The 20,910-nt window shown below is 38.8% G+C and overlaps 2 protein-coding genes across 3 annotated transcripts in view; one reads left to right on the top strand and one right to left on the bottom strand.

Annotated features, from left to right (window-relative positions):
• Positions 1-20,910, bottom strand: part of LOC138944695 (serine-rich adhesin for platelets) — a 126,918-nt gene that overhangs the window by 71,208 nt on the left and 34,800 nt on the right. The window lies entirely within an intron of this gene.
• On the top strand, positions 572-15,613 carry LOC138944696 (myb-like protein K). 2 transcript variants are annotated; one of them, XM_070315585.1, is made up of 3 exons: positions 572-687; positions 11,060-12,281; positions 12,366-15,613. In XM_070315585.1, the coding sequence occupies exons 1-3, from the start codon at positions 670-672 to the stop codon at positions 12,773-12,775; spliced, it is 1,650 nt and encodes a 549-aa protein (XP_070171686.1). In that variant the 5' UTR covers positions 572-669; the 3' UTR covers positions 12,776-15,613. The 2 variants fall into 2 exon arrangements, with proteins under 2 accessions (XP_070171686.1, XP_070171685.1); XM_070315584.1 differs by having other exon boundaries at positions 11,060-15,613.

Raw genomic sequence — 20,910 nt, 5'->3', positions numbered from 1 at the left:
TCAATCTACGATAAATTAATACTAAAGTCCAATATATCATACGGAAGAAACTTGTTACATGTTATGATATACCAGATCGCGTTAAATCGACGATTAATACGCTAGCGTGCTGATTATATTTTTTGACGAATACCCGGAGGATACTATTACTCTTATATCAACCGCCTTTCCACATTCGTGGTACGCTGACAATCTAATTTGACACGGGGCACAACGGAACGTTGCTTCTAGGCGCGCGCATAGAAGCGGGTTCTCACGACCCTGGCTAGATCCTGACTCCGTATCCCTTTCGGGTGTTCGATGTGTCACTTCTCCCATATATACATTATGCACGTGCGCGAATCAATACGTATCGCGCAATCGAAAAGAGATTTGGCAATGGCAGCGGGGCGCGTGCCGGCTTGGCCATGGCCCCCCTGTGCCCGGAATCTAATTCGCGGTTCTCGCGGTGTCAAAGAGGACGTAGCCGTTATATCCGCGAGACGACGAGGCCCCCACTATAGGCAAAAGCCTTCGTATAGGTTATAAAGGACCGAGCACCGTACTATACGGCTGCACTCTCTCAGTGAAACTCACGGAGGACCGTTCCCCGACAAATAGTATATATATATATATACACACATATATATATATATACCTCCCCCTCCTCGTCTCAGCAACGCGTGCACCATGAGGATTATATTGCTGGTATGTACTGAATTATTCGGTTATTTTGTTAAAAAGGTGGATCTTACTGGATGTGCCCTCTTTTCTTAATTAACTCTTCATTTTTAAAATTTTGAACATTTTGTCAAAAATTTAATATAGATATAACTCTGTATTTCCTTTTTTTTTTTTCTAATATCCGTCATATTTATTTCACATAATATAAGCAAAATATTAAATTTGTGAGAGACTGACAGAAAATTCTCATTAATTAAAAAGTATAATATTTTAATCGTATATACATATATTATAATGTATTGAATATTATGTAAAATCTGTATTATCAAATTTTCCAAGTGCATAAGATAAAAAAGTCTAGATAATTTATTTAAGATTTGCAATAATTTAATATTTATAATAATATATTTTCTGAATTATAATTATTTATATTTTATAATAAACTTAGAAAAATTATTCAGATGTATAATATATTTAATCTTTTTTCAAACTAATATTGTATATAAACATTAATAGATTAATTAAGTAAATAATATTTATATTATTAATAATAATTGATCAAAAAATCAATATTAACATTATACTATGATATACTCAATATGTTTTATCGTTGTAAGATATGAGATTATAAAAAAACGTCTATACTTTTTATTGTGATTTGTGACTCAGCGACATTTTAAAACGTCGCTCGTTATTCTGTGACCTACATGAAATTAACCATCGTTAACGCAGAAAAATCAGGATCTCGATAAGATCTACATGGTTCATTGTTGTAATTCGTGCGCGCGCGCACGTGTGAAGGCATTTATAATTCATAGACGACGCATGATTAACAACAACGGAAAGTGAATTGTGTCTGCCCACACGGTGTTCCAAGTATGGCCACGAGAATTTTCACTGGAAACTCCCTTTTGTCGTGAATTCGTGCGAAAGGCGCGGGAGGAAAGTGTTGAATCCGAAATTGCAACTGTTTTCCCGCGAAAACAGTCGCGAATTAATTGTATACGTTAGGGAGTTGTTGACACCGTCAGTTACCTTTAATGAACGCGGAGCCGAGCGACGTAATCTTTTGTTGAATGGGAAAACAGATTCGCGCCTCGCGAAACACCGAAGCCTCGCAGAGGCGCAAGTATACAACCTCGACATTTTTCAAATTTCTATCGCGGCGACATATTTTTCTGTTTCACTCATTACGTGATTTTCTTCATTGATAGTGAAAGTCCTCTGTCCATTATATTCCGGTGCATTGTTACCAAGCACGCTAGGTTTGCCATTTTCGATCCGGGTCGATTCGCAGACACGGCATTACTTTCTTTATCTGCTAAAGCTTTTGTCATGATGGCTAGTAAGTCCAAATGACATATCCCGAGACTAATCTAGATTTCATCGATTACGCATCCATTCAAAAGGGCATAATCATAAATTATCAGGCGCGTTCTTACGCCCTACTCGAGTTCTTGTGAGAATGTTTAATAATCGCGCCGATTTCACTCATGCACCGCGGGCATAATTCGCGAATCGTGCGAAGAAATGCATAAGATATTTCCCGTTCGCGAATATCAACGACGATTTCTCCGACTCCCTTCCCGCGACTCCACATAACGCGATTATTAAACGCTTGTTAATCGCGTGAATTTTCTATGTGACGTTTGTTTCCCTACAGCTGATTTCTCAGACAGATGCGTTGCGAGAATGGAAACGCAAACAATCTCGCGTTTCGAATTTATATTGTCGTGGTGGAAACAAAATCACTCTTCAGATGCATGCGCGTTCCATCGGAACGCCTTAAGTCGATAAAAAAATAAAAAAATAAAAAATCTGCACCATCTCAATGGCCTAAGTGTTTCGATTGGTACGATTATTGGCACTTTCACCGATCACAAATATGGAACGTGTTTTCGCAAAACTCATGGCGGCAATATGACATACGATATCCCATCGCCGACGTATACGGCCAATCAAGATACTTCTCTACGATGAATCGTTGATATCGAAAGCAAGAAAGGAGATTTAAAAAAATTTAGTGTTTCTCGCGAGATGAATCAAGAGCGAATCCGATATATCGATGAGACGATCGCGAGAAGCTATACGATAAAAATGTCGATTTCCAATGACGCAGCTCGTCTGCCACGAAGATCCGTGGCGCTTTTTCCCCGTTCGATCAAAATCGCTCGAGCACGAACGAAGCGATGATATGCGACGCGATTCGCGCGACAAAAAGACAACCTATCGGAATCGTTCTCGATGATCGTCGTCGAGAAACCCGGTTTCCCGACGCCGTTAGAAACCCGGCGACGACGAGAATCAACAAACGGAGAAACTTCGGTAACGCCAAATTGCGAAAGCGAGGCTAATATATATAATGGGAGCAAATTCATCTCACTGGCTTTCAAAGATAATTTTTTGGCGATAGATGATTCTCAAAGATTTCGTTCTCCTATTTGCGGCAAATCCTTTGGTGCGGGTCTTAAAGGCAATACCCGAGCCATCGCGAATTGTAAAGTACGTCTCTTTATACTGTCCACCTTTTTACTGTCATTATATAATAATTTATGTAATAGAAAGTCAGATTGTCGCGCACTTCTTAATTATCTCGGCTTATCGAGCATTCGTCTTGTGAATTGACAGGTAAAAACGTACGTATAAACGTACTTATCGGGAAATCGAGGCAAGTACATAATTTCGAAGAGTTTTTGTCGCTGCAGATACGGAATAAGTATCGGTACGTTTTTTTTTAGTTTTTTTTTTTTTTCAAAAACGATGCGAGGTATCGCGAAACATTGCCGTAACTACGTGGCTAATTAGCATTCCAAAGCGGGCTTTCCCATTTTTGTGCGTGGCCGTGACGGTATTCTCGTAGTCTCATTAGGCAGCCAGTTCAAAAGAAAATGTGAGAGCGAGAATATATCGCAACATGAGGCTGGCAAATCCATAAATTAAGGGCATGCCGATCTTTCGAGCGGTCGTTCCTTTCGAAACGCACACGACGCCGTTGGTATTATAATTACACCCGGTATTGTAGATGCACGCAAACGCATTAAGTTTGCCGCATAAGGCAACGAAATATTATGTGGGGTAGTTTAGAAATATCGGAGACTGTTGCATACCGTTAAGATCGCGTCCAACGATAAAAATGAAACGCACAATGACGAGATTGTTCGATTCGTATGAAGTAAATCTTCCACGTGGAAATTTGAATGGATACTATATTTCATTTATAATTTTTCATGTTCAATTAAAAATTCTATATAATTAAATTTTTGGTTGAACTAATCAGCTGTAGATTAAATTAACAAAATTTTTAACTTTCTGTTACTTACAAGATAAAATCTATTTGCTTCAACATTTTCGTCGAGGAATAAAAAGTCAATCGTAAATTGATGAAGAAAATTTATATCATAAAATAAAGCTATGAGAAAATTGGGATACACGCCGTAATTATTTATTCGCTTTCAACTTTCCCGTAGTAATCTAAAAAGAAATACATGAAAATTCGAATACTAATCGAATGACATTCTAACGATAAAGAAAAACGAAAGTTTAAAGTACGAGCGCGCAAGGCTGATTAGTCTCGTAAATGCGAATCGTGGCTTGGCGAGGTTTCGCTGGCAAAATGAAAGAAAGTGAGAGCGATTAGAACTCCATGCAGAACGCAAGTAGATCTAGTAAGTGTGGTCAGCGTAGCGCTCAAAAGACAAGGGCACGTCGGACCATCGAACGGCATACCAATGCGTGCCCGACCCCCATACGAAATGAATCACGCGTTCGCTCTCGCATGTCGCAAAATCAATCGCTATGTATATATACAATATAATGATATCATGCGATATACAAGATGGCCCCGAACGTTCCAGCCAGACTTTGAGATCTTATAGGAAATTTAATTCTGAACAAAAAATTTTCTATAAATATGAGTCGAAAAATGCTTTCTTAAGAAGTTATCGCTCAAGAACCTCTGAAATCATGATTATTTTACACATTTTTTCAAATATCATGGAAAATGCGTCTTTTAACAAAAAGTATCGAAACAAAAGTTGTAGAAAATTAAATTATCTTTCAAATGAGATCAAAATGATTGTTATACATTCCATAGATTTTGACAAAAAGTGCTTTTGTTACTTATTGTTAGATCGATTAAAGTTGAATCAGAAGGAAATCCGTAAAGCGATTAGATCGATCATTACTCGATGCCGAAAGTGTATTAGGGCTGGGGGAGGGGGAGGGGGGCATTTTTAGAACAGTTAGTCTTTTCACGTCTTTATTCATTTTCTACTATTTTAGTTTAAAAGAATTTATTTTATTTTTATAAAAGAAAATGATTTTTATTTTTATCGTTTTTTCAAGAAATTTATCAAGTTTCATTTTCTTTTTATTTCATTTTTTTTTTGTTCATCTTTTGCTCTTCCTTTTTGCATCAGAGGTTTTTAAGCGATAACTTCTTAAGGAAGCATTTTTCAACTCACGTTTGTAAAAAATTTTTTATTCTGAATCAAATTTCCTATAAGATCTCAAAGTCTGGCTGGAACGTTTGGGCCCACTCTGTATGTATATATATCGCACAAGTAACAAAGACGGTGCTCTCGGAAAAAATCCGAGATATGGATATATATAAATATATAACACGGATTTGTTACGCCGAGACCGCGCGTCGCGCTGCACTTTCAAATATATTTGTTTCGGCGTTACGTGAGAACAATCGCACCGACCGTTTATAGCCGAGGCGCGAAAACAGCGTTCTCTCGCCTCGTTCTCACTTCCGGAGCGGATACCGCTCGCCGAGTAACCAGACGACAGGACGCCCAGTGTCTTCTCCCGCGCGTCGATCGCACGCGCGAGATGTCCTCGCACCTCCTCCTCCTCCATTCGAGAAAGTCGTTCCCATCAGAGGCTTAGAGGTTCGAAAACCTAAGGGGCGCCTAGATAATAAAATCTGTCAGGTTGATTCTTTACGGCGCGATCCTTATGGCGTCCTCGTCGAGGTCGCATTAACGTAATCAGAATATTTGATATATGACTTTCGCTCGTGATAAATGTGTTTTATAACGTTCGTATACTTCATTGTTGTACGCCTGTTATCGCTGAAATATATCGCGTCGTAAATAAAGATGCGAACAGGTGTTGAAAGTGATAAAAATTTGGATTGTTTTATTTAAATGTCAGTATTTTAATGATAGCAATATTATATATATCTTTTACTATCCTTTGTTATAACCACAGATATATCTATCAATCTCATGAATTTCTATCACATATACGCTGCTTTGCATTTTTTTTTATATAAACATGCTATCTCTTGTAATTCTACATTCGATTCCTCAACGAAAGTCTCGTAAGACCTTGAGATACAACCCTCGAAACGTTTCTTCCTTCGAGGCAATCTGTCAATTGTGAATTGCGTCGATTGGAATTGCGTCACGCAATACAATTATAGAGACGATGGATTATTTGGATTGCTTTCGTCATCCGTCTATCTTTGCCGCTATTATAGTTCGTTAAAGTTCGATTCTCGTGACACGGCAGATTTTATAGGATAATTTGACTTGCCTTTGTTACGTGTGTATAATACTTATCTACTAGTATTACTACGACGAATCTGACCGGTTAGGCTTCGGAGGTTCCTAGATATGTGAGAAGAAATTCAATCCGCAAGGACAAACGTCATCTCTCATACTCGTAATTATTATACACTCAGGATTAATTTCTCATCTTCGTCGTAATCGTTCCACCTTGAGCGTTGATTCTATAAGTAGTAAATCCTAGATTGAAATTGCATCGATTTAATCACCGTATTACAGTGCGAAGACCCGACACCGATATCGCGTTTCCCTTTCAATTATCTCGCACCTAATACATCAGCCACATTTACACTCCCATTTCTCATAATCCATCTGCCGGAAGCACAGCATTCTACTCGAGTACTGTTACTTTCCACACTGATACATAAAAATATTATAAAAAAAATAAGAATAGAAAATTCATACACATTCTCATAAAAACTTCATCAAAGTTCATAACATCCCACAGTTACATCATTCATTATCTTCATTCGTTAAAAGATTCCATCGATATCCGTGCTCAGGATACATTCTTCCTGTTGCGCGCAATGCAATTAATCGCGTCGAGTTTGAGTTATATTACTGCAGACCTAATTCTCTCGTTAGTCGACCGTTAATTACTAATCTTAAACACGGAGTTAATCAGGAATGAATTCACGATCGCATCCTAACTTCCGCCGCTTCCGGAAATTTAAACGAGGAAAGTTGCGAGCAAATTATTCTAATTACTTTCTAGTATAAAATACATAATCAAGCGAAACATTCTCCGCGAGGATCGGTGTCTTATTACGGTTATGTGCATGTTTGTATGTATATATATATATGTAACAAAATTAAGAACACGCGTAAAATCGGTTTGTCAGATTGATTGCTGTGTCAGTCTTTTTTGTTTCTCTCGAAACTTACACGTCACCTTCACCGTGAAAGGGACCACTTGCTATTCTGTTCCTTGACATCTTGCCAATTGCTTTTACCACTATTGCATTTATTGTTGGTCATTAGCTTAACGACTATAACGACTTCCCTCGCTTCTTTTTCCGCAAAACGTATCGGCAAATGAACGGGCGCGCGTTACAAGACTGACGCTAATCATAGATCGGTAATTGGCTCTCTCGCTTGCATGATTGATCCCACGCGCGACGCGATATGAGATTCTTTTATTCTCCAAAAGCCCACGATTCTAATCGAGTACAAAATGGGTACAGCTTATTATTAATCGTTTCCCGCCATCAAATTGAGTGATTACGGGTCTTGGATTACAACGATTTCTATATCGACTGTGCGATATATAATTATATTACTCTAACATGTAACATGTCAAAGATTATTTCTCTTGATTAGATTCTATATCAAATATTTATGTTTTTTAATATCAAGCACATTACTTATCTTTAAGTATCTATTAGCAGTAGCGTGTTTAATAATTTATTTATTTATTTTTTTTTTTAATATTTTGATTCTAATTAATTTATAATAATAATTTATGTCTTTATACAAGAGAAAAATCTCTCATATCATTACTCGGTAACTTGTACTTCCACGTTGTTTTTCATTTGGACTTTCAAAAGAATTTCGCAGAAAAACATTACGGAAGTGATCGAAATCGGAGATAAGAGACTCGCGCAAAGAGCAGGACGTATGTTTATTAAGCGGCAAACGCGGATCTTGCACGGCGCAACGATTCTCCCTTTCTCCGGACGGCTTCGGGGCTCACTTAGATAAGGCGTGGTGCACCGTGGTCGATTGCTCCCAACTGGATCGGATCGAATGTGTCTGTGCCTCTCACTGTGTATGACTGGCATGCCACAACGTTGATTACAGAGCTCTAACACAGCGTCACGATTTTCCTCTAACCCCGGACCAGATGGAAGAGTCATTAGCCTGTACAGTGTTCCGAACGATTGTGCGCGCATTTCGTAGATAATGACGGCCGTTGCAACGTCTCCTCGTCGATTTCGTCGAAATCTGGACTGCGTGCGATTCGCACGAGGGGGAGAGGGTTTCGATAATCGCGAATCAGCTTACCAAAGACCTTTCGAATTTTCAGGAAGCGTCTAGAAAAGCATAACCGATTTCGTTGGATTCTGATGACTAGTTAGACAAAGCGATAGAGCAATTTATTCCGATATTCTATAATGATCGGGAAAAATCATGTAAAAATCCAGATGGAAAAACTTTCAAGACAGCTAAAAATTTGAAAGCGATAACGTTTGCTTCGGCAATCGTAACGACAGCGAGTTACGAGTTTCTTACACTACTTAGAAAAATTATTAATATCAATTCATGCGTGTTTGTCTCTCGCGACATTGATTAGAAGATTGAACGAAAATGAGAATGTGAGGAGAGACTTGATAGAATTGCATCTCTGAATAATTAATCATCTCCTTATAATTCCTACGTTCGCGATTGAGTTCGCGTCGATTGCGTCGAGTTCTGACAGAATAATCAGTTATGAGAGACAACTTTCGCATATTCTTCGACGATACTTGCGACATCATAGTCGGCCCATTTATCGCGTTTGCGTCGAATTCGGTCCGGTGGTGTTTCGTCAGCGAGCACCGCGAGCTGTGTCGTCGCGAGGAAAGGCGTCGGCATTTTATCACGGGGTCGCTTCGTCTGAAAATTAATCGGCGCACGCCCGAAGTGAGCATGCAACAGCATACCGTATCATTCGAAAGTCTCGGGACGACATGGACTCCCGGTCTCAAGGACGGATCAACGCGTGCCAACACGATCGAATATTCTCGATCTGGTCATCGCCAAATCGAACGGAACGATCTCATCGGTATATTCGAGTATCAGTACGGAATCATTTTACGGTGCGATTATTATCGAACGGGGATCTAACGACTACTTAGTATTTAAAGTTATTTTCTTCCTTATAAAAATGATTTGTAAAAATGTTCGTCGGCGATAAAAGCAGAGATCAGTTTCCGACGATGATAAAAATTCAATGGCAAGATACTAATTATGTATATGTCGTAGATAAAATCTTTGAGACGAAATCTATAAAATGTCTGAGAACTTAAGAGGCCCATTGATTTTCCACGCGTCATCACGAAGGCGTACATAAGTTAGACTCGTGTCCCTGGCTCTTTCAATTCATTCAGGATCTACGATATTAAAGGATATAATAGAGTTTTTTTCTTCGCGTGTCTATCTTTTATAAGTATATAAAAGATATGTACTCGGAGAAGCGGTTAAGAGAGCTCTATGGCGTTTCCTGTAGGTCATCCTTAGGTGTGGTTACCGCTTGTCTTTTGTGCGGGTTCTGCTCTCGGCTTGGTTCAAGGAGATCCAGAAGCGGTTGGTACAACGTCGGCGAGACATGCGCGCCGAGTTACGACGCTCTGAATCTGAATCTCTTTCTCTCTCACGGTAGGCACGCCAGCCGCCTGCCTCGCCCCGTATTCGGGTCAGCCGAGAAGTAGAAATTACGTAACACGTGTGCGCCAAGGCGGTTCCCACCGAGAGTCGGCTTACCGGAAGTCAAGACCACGTTTTGTCAGCCGTAAGGACGCGCGGTCAGCCTCGCGAGAAAAACGCGTGAGCGTTCCGACCGTGCGTAGAATATGACGAGTGAAGAGTGCCAAGCTAGGGAATATCGAGAGAGACTGTTTAAATAATTAATTAGCTAGATAATATAAATTTGTGCAGAGAGCGATAAGAAAAGGAATCCTTTCTTATTTAAGAAAGTATGTCTAACGTAGAATATATCTTTAGGAAAGAGATATAGGTAAATGTTATACTGTACTCATTTTTTATTTTATGAAATGTTTGCGTCACAGATTCGACCCAGAAAAATTTAATGACCATTAAATTCGTAAAGTATTCATGTTTACAAAATTTAGGTTCGAGGCGAAATTTCTTGCAATAAATTTATAGAGTCGACGCAAAATTCAGATGTAATCTAGCGGACTTCACCTTGTCGCCTGCTGTAAACCATTCGCGTTCGCGTTTAACAGCCGTGAAACCGAGCGTTCGGTCGCGTTCGAGCGATAAGACATTTTGCCGCGCGTATACGAGCGTTCACCGATCCGCGAAACACGCTCTCTCCTCCACTCCATCTTCTCGCTTCCTATAAGCGTATCTCTGCGATGTAGATCCGGCTTCGTGCCTGGAAACCAGACTAACCAGACGGGGCTGGCCGACTCCGCATCCATAATCCATCTCTAGTGGTTTCAGCAATTCTTCGATTACGTCTATCGCGTGACGCGATAAAACTACTTCCCCCTTAGCAGCGGGCAAAGAATCGCGTCGGCACGCGAGAGTATTCGAGCGTCTGACATGTATCGTCCATTTCTACTTAACGCCGCTGTTTCCATTGTTTCTCGATGCACCCGAATGCCAATATTAAGTGTCAGAATTTTCAATTTCTTCATTATCTCACACAATACTTTGGAAATTTCTCTTGTTCAGAAGTTACATTATACATGAATATATTATGTTAATTCATATCATTAAAAGAAATTCGAATATACGTATAATTGTCTTCTTTCGACAATTAAAAGCGATGAATAGAATATAATATCAGAAAAATTTTTATAAGAGAAATTGGAAAGTTTTGGAAAGCAGATACTTTATATATTGATCCGATTAATGTTCTCTCTATTTTTAGTAGAACATACATAAAGATACAAATAATGATTTTCACCGAAACCGTTCGTCTCGCTTCCCGTTTTCACTTTGCGAAATTTTTTTAAAAACTTTAATCCGGCAAAAGCGCCGGCTACTTTCTTTCGTGCGCACCACGCGTAACGTCGTATCAACGTGTTAATGATCACACACATGTTAATGATCTCAACCTATTTCTACTATAATAGATTCTTTTCTATTGTCAGGTAATACCGGCGTGTTTACTCGCCTTAATAGAAGCGCGACGAGTGCAGATCCGGCCTCGAACGGAATCTCAAACTTATTACGAGGAACAGGATAACCAGGCGGCCGAGGATGATTTTGACAGCGTGGCGGTCTATCAACCGCGTACCCGCGCGCTTCCTTCGCCACGCTCCAAGGACGCACTGCACGCATCAAAGCCACCGCCGGTGCAGACCATCAGAAACTACAACAAGGTTAACGACGATGGGTCTTTCACCTTCGGCTACGAGGCGGCCGATGGTTCTTTCAAGGAGGAGACTCGCGGCGTCGACTGCGTCGTGCGCGGAAAGTACGGCTATATCGATCCGGATGGCAATAAAAGAGAGTTTAGCTACGTTTCGGGTAATCCCTGCGATCCGAACGCGCCCAAGGACGAGGAAGAAGAGGTGCCAGAGAAGGAGGAGGAAGAAATCTCTGGACCAGCGAATTATCCCATCGTCAGACCCGTACAACGACCTATCCCGGTGAGACCAACGTATCAGCCATCAACCACTCGCGCACCCACCACGATATTTCAGACGGAATATCAACTCGATGACGACGCGAGCCAAGAGCTGACCGAGGAAGATCTGAAACCGCAGCTGCGACCCTCGGCTTTCAGAAGACCAAGCACCCTGGTGCAAATTACACCTTCCACCGCTATTTACGAGTCCTCGCCGTCCCCCAACCCGTCCCTTTATAGACTAGCTTCCACCCCAACGGCGCAGTATCAGACCACACCGTCGCCCATTCTCCGCGGTCAGTCCACTGTTGCCTCCAGCGTCTATCAATCGCTCGAGGCGACCACTCGCCGACCAGCGACTCGTCAGCAGAGGCCCCAATCGATCGCGATAACCCCGCGGCCCCACGTTGCTCAAGTGGCCGCGCAATATGTCTCTCCTAGCAGCACCGAGCGTCCCGACAATCTGTTCTATGCCCAGACTCACCCCACGGTATCGCCTCTGCGCACCACGACTGCCGCTAGCACTCCCCAGCTCGACTTCGCCGTCGAACTTGAGCGTTACGTGAACACGATCGGCTCGCACGTTTCTGCCACCCCTACCGCGAGACCTCAGGCTGCCCCTCAAGCCTCGCCTCAAACCTCCTCGAGAATTAAGCTGACCGGTCAGACGACGGTCACCACTGCAACCTCAACCGCCGCCGAGCCCATCTACCAGTCGGAACTCGTGTATGATCCCTCGACCGGTCAGTACAATACCCAGCTTTATCAGACACTACCCCAAACTGTGGGTGACTTTAGCCTCAGTCACAAACTTCAACCATTCGTAGCCTCACAGCCCCAGTCCCTAGTCGGTCTGCAGCAACTGCAACAGTACCAGCAGGCTCAGCGGCAGAGCCCGGTCTACAAGCAGGCCCAGTCGGCACCCACCCCGGCGGTAACGCAACCCCAGGAAGTTCTCTACAGGAAGCAGCAGGCGCAGCTGTTGCAGCAGTCCCAGCAGCTCTACGCGCAGCAACAACGTCGCCAGCAGCAACAGCACCAACAGCAACAGCACCAACAGCAGCAGCAGCAGCAGCAGCAGCAGCTCCAATCGCACAGACTGCAATTATTGGAATCGCAGGGGGAACCCCAGGCATTCTATTACGTGGCGCCTTTGAAGGCCTCCGCCAGCACCGCGTCCCTTTCAGTAGGTCAAATCGATCAGTTTCTCCGAGGTAGAGGTGCTAATAATTATTGATACGATCTGAATTGCAGCGTTAAGATTTTACTCTCGGATTCTTGGAATCGTCGGTATTTATCATTCGATATTATCTCGAACCTCTCGCGACCGCTAAACCGCCGAGGATCTCGAGCTGCTAGACCGTAATGTTGGCCCATGCGTATAAAGGGTATTATGTATAAGTACATGCAATATATATATTTCATACATAGTATATATATATATATATATCACGTGTAGCGGCGCTAAAGCTGAAATGTATGAAGTATATTGCTCGAGTGAATGGCACAAACGAGCGCTTTGATGCATGCGTTGTACGCGGGGAATGCGTGTGCAATATATTTGATATAATCGGTCGCTCCGCGAGAAAGGCGCGCGAAAATAGTTGCGGTGAAAAGTTTTGCGACGCGCAAACGTCGCGGATTTAACGTCACTATCACACGTCGATCGCTGGAGAAGATCGCGTCGGTTTTCCGCGAAGCTTATTCCAAGTTTATTACTACAAACGCGATCTTCTCGTAATTGTCCCAAGGAACGTAGAATTTTCCGCAATTAACTTGTTTTCGATAGCGCTTTCACGCTTTGGTAGCCGTGTATAATGTATATAGCATATCCGTTTTCGCTTTTTTCCGTCCAACGCGTGTCTCGAAGCATTCATGCGCTACATCCGCTCGTCTCGGCTAACGCGCGAACGATGAATAATATTATTCATCGATACGCAATCGGAGGACGAAACTTAAAGAGATTAACGTATGTGATACTGGATAGAGGAACCGCGCACGTACGATTTCATGGATAGTGTCAATCGCGACGATAGTCAGTGACAAAATTTGATCATTCTTTATCGTATTTGTATTTTTTTCAGAATTTTCCCATTAAATTATCTCATTGTAGATCTTGTTCTTTCTGAACAACAATATAGATATATTCAAACGAGCCCTGCAATGTTGTTTCCGTGACAACTTGTCGATATAATTTCGTTTTCATTAAAAGATAGTAAAATTTTATTTATTCGCGCACCTCGAGAGTTAAAGCGAAACGAGATTTCTTCCGATTTGCACTACTCGTCAGTCTGTAGTATCGTGTAATGTTTACGAGGCATGTTAGAGAGAGAGAGTGAAAGCCAACGACCTGACGCAATACTCATGCACGCATGTACGATGTATTACCGTGGCAATTTCTCGCAGGTCTCTAACACCGTACTGTCATAAAGATATCCATGGTGGTTTCGCGATACAAATGAAACACTTCGTCGCGCAGTCGCGGATCTTTTTAAGCTTCTTACGAGCCCGTAAACTCAAGCAACATGATAATATTCGAATCGACTCGATTACAAAACGTCAATCTAATGCAGGGTCGGGTCGCACGAAAGGCGAATGAAACGCGATGGGATAACAAATCGAATCATATCCATTCATATAATGTTTCAAGGCATTTTCAATTAAACGTGCAATATTGCTCGTACTATTGTATCGTATAATCTACCAAGTTGCCTTATTCGATACATATATTTCCTATAATTGAAAGATTAATTCAAAATTATCGCGTTCGAATCTCTCTTCTGAAATATAATACGTCTCATGACGTAACGTGACAAAAGTTTCAATTTAATATCTTACAATCTTTTCTAATTTATTTTTTAATAGATTATTAAAAATTAAATCTCAAAATTAAAATTTTAAAACTAAAAAAAATTTATTTTATCGCATCTTGAAATTCCGCGATGCAAATGTACGTATATCGCTCGCGTTTTAAAACGGTAATAATTCCGATATCCGATACGCTAATGTCGGTAGGAAGTGTACCCGGCCTTTTGCAACGTGGAATTTTGCAAGCTTGCCGCGAGTAGGGTTCACCATCGGCGTCGATCGTCGAGGAAACCGCAATACGCTCTTGTTGGCGTGGTCTCGTTCGTAAGGACAACATTCTATTCGCGCCAGACTTTCTATTTGCATTCTCTGTCACAAGTGTGAGAATCGATTCGAGTTTAATGCGTTCTGCGACTCGACTGTTCAACTCGCGGGAATATATAGCACAAATCCGAGAAAAAAAACAAAAAAAAAACGGTCGTACACGCCATTTTCATCGGGTTGCCTCACAGCCATTTATAATTATATATCAGATATCTTATATATCATTTCTTTTTAATTATAGATTTTTTTTAATGCAAATAAAACTAATCTTTCCTTGATAAATTTTTATCACCAGAGAAAATGTTTGTTTAAGACTAAGACGCATTTGAAATTAATCAAACGCAATAATTTTAACAATTTTTCATTATTAAGAGCTATTGATTCTGCTTGCTAATGTTTGCTTTAATGTCTAATAGTTTTTTACATATATAATTTCAAATTACAGTTTAAACAAATCGTAATTTTATAATAGCATCGTACAATTCATATTTTTTTATCAAATATAATTCGGCTGCATATTTTTGAAAAAAATTTTTGCAATCATCAGCAAAAAGATGGCTTAATCGATGATTTCGTGATTTAATCGCAGTTACATTGTTGCTGTAACGGATTGGAAGCGGCGGTTGCCTTCTCTCATATTGTAAATAATACTTGTTAGTTTTAAGGCATAGCGGCTACTTAGCAATTCATACGCGTATTATTATTGCGCATAAATCTTCGTAAAGAGGAGACTTACGTTACAGTTGTTTTCCTTTTGTATCATTTGTGTGAACATAATCGAAAGAAAAATATTACTACGAAAGTTTGCTGCGCTATTACTTTATTTTCCCCGATTTCCTAGTATCATTTACTTTCGCTCGTTGGAATAAATGCATTGCGAGACTGAAATATCAGCGAGCACAAATAAGGATTGAAATAGACGTATCGAATGTATGATTAATAAAATTACAATCGTGGCAAACATTCGCGACAAATAGAGTCTTATTGATTTTGTTTCCGCATTCCTTCATAAATTTACAATTATTAGAAGGGAAAAATAATAGGCGTATAATAGCCATAGAATTCATTATATATATCATAATTATATATAATATATAGCGTATCAATATATTTCATATTTCAATATTAAACACGAAAAAGGTGAAAATACACTAATTTAATATTTGATCATTAAAGCTATATTATTATTTTAATTTTATTTATGCCGCAAGTAAATAATTTTCAGAAAGTTAGCTTATCAGATATATTTTAAAAGAATTACAAATAATTTCCTTTGTATAATAATAATTATATGAATTAAAAATATAAATAAGTGAGCGCGTCTTATAGCTTTTCCTTGATTTTAAAAGAATTTCTTTGGATAATCTAAGATTTTTAATTTGCATAGAAATATCTCGCACGATTTGTTCCAGAACATCGAAGATTCTTAGAAACATTGTTAAGCATGCGATTCTTACGAAGTAAATATAGTAGGCTCATTCTGACAAGCCGACGCCCGTACCGTTTTCCATTTCGTGCCGCGGCTGCATCACGCGCGGCAGGGGCTTCCGCGAGAAGAAATTAGAAAAGTGGAAAAGGCAGCGTCGTCGTGCACGATGTGCATAAACGTCGTTACGTCACAAACGACCGGCTACACGTTATCCACCTGCGGCGTTTTCTCCGCTCCGATTATAAGCCACGTGCCGTCGTGAAATCGCAATAGGCGCTTATAAATACGAGATTGTTCCGTTAACGCGTGTCCAATATCTCACAAATGATTCTCGATTAAAAAGATACTTACGTTGATGGGTTACGAAAATAACGATCTTAATTGCAATTTTCCACGTTTCGAGGATGCTTTCATTATTCCACGTCATTCTATCTAGCTTGTCTTCCTATTGAAACGGATTGTTTTTGAAAAGGTTAAATAAATCTCATATAGATTAGATTGTATATACCTCTTATATATGTATATATAATTGTATACTCGTCACCTTGCATATGTAATCAACATCGATATGCATAATGACCATGTATGATGTTAGTTTCGCTTGAAAGATAATCTTAATGAAATGTCAATTTCACTGCAAAGCATTTCAAACGCAAAATGCACGCTTTCATAATGTCGTTAATAATAAATGCGAAATTTTTACGATGGATTGAATATATAATAAACATTAAATAGCACTACGAAATTGATATTTTAATAAACAAGGATATGCATTATCCGGTTTGATTTTGCGAGTAAAAGTAGATTATAAGTGCTTAGGTGAAAGTCATTGAAAATGAAAGGGTCGAGCCAAGTGTTAAATCAAATCGCGCCAGACAACTTATACATGATTGGTTGTAACTATGTATATTATCTAATTTTTCGAGCAAGAGTGCGCGTGGATATAATCACGAAAGTATATTGGATCGATGATTTATTATCAACATTGTATCGACAAGATGTATCATATTTTATTACACGACTCGTATATAATAGCTGAATTTTCCGTTGCAAAATCCATGTATATCGAAAAATTAAAAAGTAGAGCTTTCCTTTCCTAACTCACGACATATACCTATTTTCCTACTTTTATATAGATGTATTGATATGTAATTAAATAAAAATGAATAAATTCATATAGTAATATTAAAAACGAATATTGCGCTATATTATTATTCATACTGACATTTCTTTAAACTTTAATAACGAGAAATGCAACCTTGGACTCAGTTTCAATGAACCATAATACTATAGGTTACGGTTTATTTACCGTTTTGTGGTTGACATAAGCCGTAGATTATTAGTGAAAGTTTCACTGCTGCTTTCTAAATAGCTGTTCTCTATTTTACCGGTAGAAGATGAGCGAGACAATTGCTAACTATCGTTTAATAACGCGTTATCTCTGCAATCATACGCAATCTCGACGCTTTATGAGAATTTATAAGTATCACCGCAACTGTGTAATTGCCATAAATAGCTTTATTCGTAGAGCGAGAAATGTGATAAATTAGTAAATATAAAAAATGTATATTGCACGATGGAATTACTCGATAAAAATATATAGATTTGAAAGTTTTATTTTTAATTCTTTAAGATTTTAAATAATTCAATCGTTTTTATATATTTAGACATTATTAAAAAGATTATAGTTCAAGTGAAAAGTAATTTACAAATTTGCTTCATTAATATCTATTTAATGAAAACATTGTTCGGAATTTTTTTTATATATTTCCTTTTATTATACAATTATATTAACAAAAATATTTATATTATGTATATATTTTTTAAAATTAAATATAAGATTTTATATAAAAATTTTCTGATAAAATAAATATATTTAGAGGAATTCTCTTAGCTATCTAATTTAAAATAATGTATGGTCATGTAATAGCCGGAAAGATAGATGGAAGTGTCATTGCGGAGTGTCAACGCGCTTCAATCACGCGGAATGGTAAGACGGAGAATACAGGATAGCACTTATATGCGCAACATCCTCTACATGATAAATGTCAGAAGAATATGACAACCGTTCCGTCTTGCCACTCTTACGGCGGATATAAATACGTAGATTGACATAATTTAACGATGACGTTTATGTCACTTATTGTTAGATGCGCTATGTGCCTGACGTGACGCTTAGCGAGCTGGCGCTCGCGAGAGAAACGGTAAGCGAAGATGACAATTGCGGCGCAATCTCGTCTGAAGTAATCCCAATCACAATAATTTCGCCTCGCTTTCGTTATACGCGAAGTAAGTTCCTCGTACTTGCGTCCGCGGAAAGATGAACAATACGATCGTTAACGGCGATAATATTAATATACCTCATATCTCCGGAGAATCTGTCGTAATTATGTTATATGATATCTCCCATTACTTAGCATGTAACCCAACACCAATATAATCATACCATCTACATGTAGCGAAAACAATTTCTAATTAAGTTTGCCATCTAAGTTTTCTCAACATATATGTGTTGCGTTTTTCAAATTATAAATTCCGCCACACGCTATTGATCAAAGCATTAATCTCAGAAATTTTATACAAACAAATATCTATACATTTTTTGTTATTTATTCTTCTAAATCTTTTTTTTATTTTATTTTTTTTTTATTATTATATTTTATGCGTACACACACACACACATACATAAATTTAAAAAAAATTCTATTTTATGAGTCGACAACGGTAATCAATTGTGTAAAAGAATGCGCTCTCTCTCTCTCTCTCTCTCTTAATGTTTTTTAATTCTATATTACAGCGTAGTTCCTTATGCATTTCATCACGCCGTGCAATGCCGTACGGAAGGCAGTATATATGAGGCGTTACACGTCACGACATCAATGAGTCAATACCAATACGTAAGAACTAGTTCATTACAATCAAATGATAAAATATGCATTTAGGACGAGAAAACAGTTTGCAATGACTTAGTACTGCTTCGGGGCTAGATAAAAGTAATGAGTCTACAAATTATAAAAGGATGTGATTCGCACGAACGATAAAATAAGACGGTAACATGAATTCTCAGAAATACACATTTCTTTATACCATCTCATCTCAATGTTGTAACTGTAATATTTTTCTTTTTTTTTTGTTATAGAAATTTAAATAATAAAATTTAATATTAAAATATTTTACAAATTGAATACGGACAATACGAAAAGAAAAAAGGTATCATAGATTTATTTTACTATAATTGCGCATCAAATATTCTTAATTTTTATTCCGTAGGATCTCCAACAATTTAAAACTAAATTCATCATTTGCATTTTATAAACTCATATTGTAGTACTTGTATCGTGTATTTTAACAAATGATAGCAAATTGTTCGATCACGTATTAAAGTGCGTTTTGCAATATCCGTTTTGCAATATACATTTGCCGTACGTTTTGGCATGTTCAAATTACAATTACACAATGAGAAATGACATAATTTCAGTGAATTTTCAGGATTGTCGGTAGCCAAAAACGAGGCACGAATCTGAGCATAGTTTCCACGGCCATAATGTGAGACCTTTCGTATTTAACGAAGTAGGTGTGTCAGTCGAAATGTAACTGACATAATGTCTAACTTCTGATTGCGATACGATTAACTCTGTACCAACCACTTACTTCCGAAGAAATTAATCACGCGATTGTTTAATTATTTTCCACAGCGCGTTTATAAAATGAAAATTAAAAAATTATAATCAATAAGAAGAGTTTTAATCAATTTCAATATATCCCGAAATTCTTAACAACTCCTTGAATTTGCAGTCTTAAATTAAATTAACTAAATTAAACTGATTTAATTATTACGTAAAGAAAACAAAACTGTATTGATAAGAGTTTCTAATGTTTAAAAAATTGATTTTTTCTTAGCAAAAACTTACCGGGATGTCCAATTAACGTTATACAACGTTGCATTTTCTTGGTGAATTAAGCTTCAAAAGCGTAAATAAATAACAAGATCTGATTTTTCGTTCAATTTCAAGCTATTTTGTTCCGATAAGAATTCAATCTGAGGCTCGACTATTAACCTAGCAACTATCGACGATTATCAACGATAAAATAGCTTCTATAATAATTATATAAAAATATCATAGATAATATTTTATTAATTAAAGTAGATAAATATGTTAAAAAGAGATTGCTTACGGATTTGTCAAGCAATTAGTAGAGAAAGTATGAGTATCTCTCGTAGCATCCCGTATGCTTTTCCCGGATATCCTGGCATATTTGATTATTTAGATTTCAATGGATCCATCGACTGCGTTCGCGCGCGCAGGCTCCGAATAGGCCCCGGGAGAAATAACAATTCTCCGCGGAGGAAACGACGCGACGCGAGGCAAGATAGACAACCGATACGTCCACGAATACGTGGCATATCAAGGTGGCATCAAAAAATTAAATACGAAACGCGGAGGAAATTGCATGATGTAATAATTGTCTTGTGGGAGTGCCTAGAATGGAGCGAATACCACAATACTGGTATTGCACACTCTCTATGGGAACTATTGTTACAGATTTTACAGTCTACTACTGTGGTAGTTCTTGCCCGGTCGTCAACTCCCACGTGGCTTTCACTCGTGTCCCCGCGAAACCGAACTTCTTCGCATATGTCCCATTCTGTCATGGCGGCATCGCACTCATTTCCTCCACCAGGCGACGCGCTTCCGCTCCTTCGCGCCGTCATTATCGGTGCACTTTCTTCGACGCTCTTACGAGGCGTGCGACTTTTCAGGCTTCTAAAAGAGTCTATGACAAACTCGAATCTTAGTCGTAAGAAAAGG

This window comes from Polyergus mexicanus, unplaced genomic scaffold, assembly GCF_030449975.1.
Source record: "Polyergus mexicanus isolate NDT 795.1 unplaced genomic scaffold, iyPolMexi1.0 SCAF_2, whole genome shotgun sequence".
NCBI classification, from domain to species: Eukaryota; Metazoa; Arthropoda; class Insecta; order Hymenoptera; family Formicidae; genus Polyergus; species Polyergus mexicanus.
This window is presented reverse-complemented; position numbering and strand designations above follow the sequence as displayed.